This window comes from Mercenaria mercenaria, chromosome 9 (genome assembly GCF_021730395.1).
Source record: "Mercenaria mercenaria strain notata chromosome 9, MADL_Memer_1, whole genome shotgun sequence".
In the NCBI taxonomy this organism is placed as follows: domain Eukaryota; kingdom Metazoa; phylum Mollusca; class Bivalvia; order Venerida; family Veneridae; genus Mercenaria; species Mercenaria mercenaria.
In genome coordinates this window covers 58,217,908-58,223,907 of record NC_069369.1, presented here as the reverse complement: position 1 = coordinate 58,223,907, position 6,000 = coordinate 58,217,908, and the positions used below count along the sequence as shown (strand labels likewise).

Genomic DNA, 6,000 nt, shown 5'->3' with positions numbered 1-6,000 from the left:
TTCAATATAAAATACCTTAAAGTTTGGAGGGTCATGTTCTTCAAACCTGGATAAAAATTGAATTTGAAGGGACAGAGACAAACGAAATTGAGATTGTAGCAGTTAAAACTTCATATAACACGAAATACAAAAAATGCTGCGGTTCAACTAATTTGAAATTCACCCTTGTAACAAGGTAACCTACCTCTTTAAACCAATTTTAGAGCTTTTTTAATTGTATAGGCACCTTATTAAGTAATACCGGATCCGCGGTTATACAACTGAGTTCGTAAATCAGTTTGTCATTGCTAAATTTCAAGCCCAAGCTTAAACTCAACCAATCAGATGCTTGAGCTTTGAGGCTTTGAGACTGGTTTCCAAGTTCAATTTTATAACATTAGATAAAGGTATAAACAGAGATTAGACATCTTTCTAGAAACAGCTCAGTTCGCTAGGGACAAGGGACGAGGTCATGAATATATATTTAGTCATTTCACTCCAAACGACTTCTACTTGAAGGAATTCAAACAACATTGATCAATACATAGTTTAGATGGTCTTAAAATCATACAAACAATTGGGCCATGCCTTTTAAATAATACTAGTGTGACAATATTATAACAACAACTTCCGGTTTGAACAATGTGATGCGATTCAATCGACTTTGTTTACTCTCATGCCTTCGTCAAAAGAACACGCTGTCTTCCTGCCTCCGTGTTGTCATAAGCCGTATAGATTCAGACGACTTTGGTACACTTTCCTTTTGTTGCGGGCCTACTGTGGCTCTCCGGCTTTGATTGGGATGCTCTGTGCTTCCGGGAAATCTACTCTATGGTGGCATATTTTTGCCGCGGGATATCTAGGTAGCTATCGCAATACTTAAAAAGTTATCTTGATAAAGCGAACTTTTCTGAAAAGATTATCATAAGAGATCTATACTGTTGAAAGTTTCCTGGACATATTATTGCGATTAATATATTAGTTTCTCGATACTTTTGCCTAAGTGCCCACAGTTGACAATCATTAACAAGATAGCTATCTATACTTTCAGAAATTATCTTGATATTTCGAACTTTTCTGAAAACTTATCTTAAAGTTTCCTGAGAATAAAAAGCATATCTTATAAAAATAATTTATTGCGGTAATGTTTTCAGAAAAATGCAAAAACTTTTCTGGAAAATTTAGAATGTTATCGTCATAGCTCCGAAGTATACCGTCGCATTTTCAAGCACTAACGCGAAATTTTGCGCTAAATATTTTCTGGAAACAAAATATCTAGAAAATATTATGTTTTGCTGAAAAGTTTTCCGAAAAACAAATGCACAAATTTTCTGGAATGTTTACAATATTATCGTGATAGCTACTTAGCTATCTCGTGACAGAAATATGCTACCATACAAATCTTTTATTTCTTTTCCTGTTCACGAACGTCAGTTGTCAGCTCTTATCCCTCGGGACAGAATGGATAAAATCCACGCTCATGTTCGCTTTTTTTTCATTCAGCTCTAGTCCCCCCTTATATATAATTTATCTTATTTAACATTTATCTTATCTCAACTGCTTTAAGGCAAAGGGAGATGACACCAACGACCAAGTCAGGAATTTATTGTTTTCCCTTAAAAGGCAAAGGGAATATGCCACTCAATAGCCCTAAGCTATTGTTTAATACATCCTCATACAATCTCAAAAGAAATGTATATTAGCCGCGCAATGAGAAAACCAACATAGTGCGTTTGCGACCAGCATGGATCCAGACCAGATCCATGCTGTTCGCTTTCAAAGCCTATTGCAATTAGAGAAACCATTAGCGAACAGCATGGATCCTCACCAGACTGCGCGGATGGTCTGGATCCATGCTGGTCGCAAACGCACTATGTTGGTTTTCTCATGGTGCGGCTCATATGCTTCTTGTTTTAAATGAGGGAGAAAAGCATACATGATGGAGTAAGTGTCATTTTTAAAGAATAAATTCTAGGAGAAGAAGGTTACATAAACACTGATGAAATATAAACCAAAAAATAAAAACAGGAGAGCGAATACACATTGAAACTATGCATGTGCCCCTGCTGGTTTCTATATAACGTTAGTTTTGAAAAGTCTGAATAACAAGAAGCTTTATTTCAAGAAGTAAATATTTTGTTGCTATAAGCTGCAAGACAAGGCAGACAGAAAACAATACTTATAGAAGCATTTTATAATAGAAATCAAAAATGAACTCTAATGATAAGTGGGTTTATCAACAAGTTTATGGGAACCGTATTCATGCGCACATAATTCTTTCTATTTTTTTATTTCAGCTACATTAAAACCTTCAGTATGTTATGTAAATATGTCTTGTGCCAACAATTATTTTTAATTCAATTTCATTGAAGTGTTGTTATTTTGCAAATGTCAAACAGTAGTTTGCAGAAAGAGTGTTGCCGAATATATTTTGTAATTTTGTATCACTTTGAATTTAAACTGCAAATGTATAATGTAATGAATGATATATGTAGTTCCATCAAACAGAGCTGAAATTCAAACATTCTGCGGCCACAAGCAGTAACGTAATACAGTATGCGAGTTGTCAAATTAAAAGGTGTCGAGCGATCAATAAACTCTTTTGACATGTGAAAATACGCGCCTTTACCAGGCTTATAGAATTACTATAGGAACATATGAATAGTCTCTACCAAAATATCTTTATTTGATAAAGGCGACTTGTTTAGACTTGTAACAATGTTTCTTATACAATCTTTTTTTTTCAAAAAAGAAGAAAAAACGCAATGGCTCTACACACAGAAAAGGTGAGCACAAAATAAGTTTTGACTGTACTTGCATCACTACAGGTAGCAAAAAGATAGAAACACTTTATCTTACAGATTTATCAAAACTAACTCATCAGCGCGTATATACATGCAAAATGCAATTGTGTTCAGCTCAATAAAGTTTGTTAATTTTATGGCTGCAAAATATTGTGTTTATCTTTCAGAGCAGAAAAGATTTCAATGTTTTTACATCCAAATCACATACATCTCTCCACATTGGATTGATATGGATCAAATACTAACTTAATAATAAGTAAAAAAGATCAGGATTAAAATTAAAAAAAAGAATGAAAAAGGTAAAAAAAAACATGTCCTTTACAGGTAAAGAAAGCCTTCAATAGTAGCATGCTCCCACGCGCTAAACATCAATCTTAGTGATGCCGCTGGCAGAATCATCAGTCACCGATCGAGCCGGTGATTCAGTGAATGACAGCGACGATACGCTCCCTCTCTGTGCGTCATCCATCTTCTCTGCTTCCGGAATTGAATCTTGGAGGTCACCATTCACTGACCTATTGGATGTTTCAACGGATGACTGTGACGACACGTCTCTTTCGTCTGCTTTATCCAGATCCTTTGGTTTCAAAATGTCTTCGTGGAGTTTACCAGTCTTAAACACCATCTTTGAAGGTCCAAATCCTTTGGGTCTAAAGGCATGATGTGGTGGAAGCATCATTCCTGGAGCTTTTGTAAATGACGTTACCGCAGCAATATCGTCACCATCAGATTTTAGCCGGAATGACCCAATGGATGTGGATGGTGCAGGGGTGCTGGGCATAGCCGGTTCGAGCAAGATTGAACCACTGGTTGTAGGTCGTTCCTCGTCCATCTCAAAAGTCTCATTGAACTCAAATTCCTTTAAGTCGACCCTTCAATAAAAATGTAAACATTATTTCATTAAATATAATTTAAAAGACAGCTCAATCGACGAATTCACCATTTAATATCACAGTTTGTTATATTCTACTTTAACACAAATTCCAGTTTTCACTGTAAATATTGATGAATAAATCTTTTACCTGCTCGGGGTTACTTTGTTCACCGTATACAGACCGAATCTTTTGATCAGCTTCCACGCCAAGAATGAAGCTCCTCCAATTGCAATTATGGAACATATCAGAATAGCCATGAGCTTAGGTATGTTGATGTTACATTTGTAAGCGTTTATCAAATCTTCACAGTCAAACATTAATGCACAAGGCTCCCACTGACATTCGTTTGTTTCAGTCTGGCACCATTCGCCCTCATATCCAGGGTTACACACGCACTTGAAGTCTGCAAATGACGTAGAGCGTTTTATGTCGTCACATCCGACATTCCCCAAGGGACTGCAGTGACCATATATGCAAGGATTTTCAAGAACATACAGCTCAACTGTCATAGATGGTGTGTAACGACCGTCCGCTGTTCGTGCAATGAATTTAAGACTCATATTGCCGCTTTCCTCCGGAGAAAACTTGAACCCGACATCGTATGCTTCTAAACTTCGGTATGTTCTTGAAGTCACATTGTCGAGTTGAATCGTTAAAATGTCTGTAGCTGACAACGTGAAGGTTGAATTACCAAGCTTCTCGAAACTCTCGTGCACCGTAAACACTTCATTACCGTCTACGTCTGCTAACAAAATCTTTCCAGCACTGAAAAATGATGACCGATTTGCATTTACAGTAAAGACCTTGGTCATAGACGGTCGTATGTCCGAATGTACCGTTCCATTTGGATCTTTAAAATACCTATCTGTTTTATCTGGAATTCCTGATACATTTATCGTAATCAATTTTTCATAAACTAAAGCTTCTTCAAAGGGTGGCAGTCCAGTCTCCGTTATTTTTACTTTAATATAATCCGTACCATAAAAATCTTCAAAAGGCGTGCAATTGAGTTTGCCGCTTGAATTTTGGGTTATTTCACAGTCCATTGATGTCGGATCTTCTGTTATCTCGAATAGAAGTGTATCGTTTTCCAGATCTACAGTTTGGATTAATACTTCGTCCGAAGTATCTTCAAGAAAATGTACCACTTCAGTTATGATTGTCGGTGGATTATTTGGAAATTTTCGGTTTATCTGGACTAAAGTGAAATCTTTGGGAGTTTGTAATGTTGCAGTCGATGCTCTTTTTGTCAAAGTGTTTGTCTCTTTATTTTTCTTACACAACTGAAATGTATGTTGTTGGATTTATAATGTGCTGTACGCAGTGTTAAACATATTTTCTTGCACAATGAATTAACATGACAAGCAAATTTACATTTGAAATAAACTCGTTTATTTAATGTAAATTAAATACAGAATGAACGACACATGTGTTTCTAACTAGCACTCATGCAGAATTTAAAATTTATGTTTGCAGTTTCATGTAAGTAAAATATAACACACTCTTGAAACTAAAAATACATGTAGCCTATGCATACCTCTGCTTGGTATATGTCGGAAGACATAACTGCCGTGAGATAATCTCTGCAGCCTTCATCTATATGAACCCATTGCTCATTTACTGTAATATATTAAAACACAGTAAATGGTAAGATGTCAGTATACAAAAATACAGACGTTTGAGTTATTCTTTAAAAGAAAACCGAGAATAGTAGACAAAACTAAATTATTAGATTTAGATTGGCATATATTAAACATATCGATTGCTCATCTGCAAGGCAAGCTGTGGTCTTTAATAGTCATTTAATCATCCCCATTATTGACTTTATTGATTTTACTTATGACATCATTTAGCTCATACACCTACTTTTTAAACTGCTGAACAATTCTAAACGCTCCCATACTAAGATATTCATTGTTTCTTTTTCTGTTGGGTTTAACGTCACACCGACACAAATAAAGGTTATATGGCGACTTTGCAGCTTTGACGGTGGAGACGACACCCAGATGCCTTACCGTGCATTATTTCAGGCACAGGTAGAACTCACAGTGGTGAGGGGTAAGTGATTCGAAGCCGGCGAACTTAACCACCCTGGCCAGAGAGGCCTTCATATTCACTCTTTCGATTAAACATCAATTTGTTTGAAGCATCAGCTACTGAATTATAAAACTGAGTAAATTCACTATCTAACAATAAAATATAAAAATAAAACAGAAACCTCAATATAAAACTCAAATTTAAAAGTCGATCCCTTGGAAGCTTAGACGGTTTGATTAAGTCTGTACAAAAGAGTGTAAGATGAAATTTGTAACACTGTTACTACAACTAGCCACGGATTAAGG

At 36.0% G+C, this 6,000-nt stretch overlaps 1 protein-coding gene across 3 annotated transcripts in view; it reads right to left on the bottom strand.

The window, feature by feature from the left end:
• Positions 1-2,078: 2,078 nt before the first annotated feature.
• LOC123547213 (uncharacterized) overlaps positions 2,079-6,000 on the bottom strand; it is a 60,125-nt gene continuing 56,203 nt past the window's right edge. For all 3 annotated transcript variants that reach the window (XM_053551482.1, XM_053551484.1, XM_053551483.1), the window contains 3 exons: positions 5,196-5,278; positions 3,806-4,941; positions 2,079-3,655 (listed from right to left, as the gene is read on the bottom strand). In XM_053551482.1, coding sequence (XP_053407457.1) covers positions 3,145-3,655; positions 3,806-4,941; positions 5,196-5,278 — 1,730 coding nt within the window. In that variant the 3' untranslated portion in view covers positions 2,079-3,144. The remainder of the gene's footprint in view (positions 3,656-3,805; positions 4,942-5,195; positions 5,279-6,000) is intronic.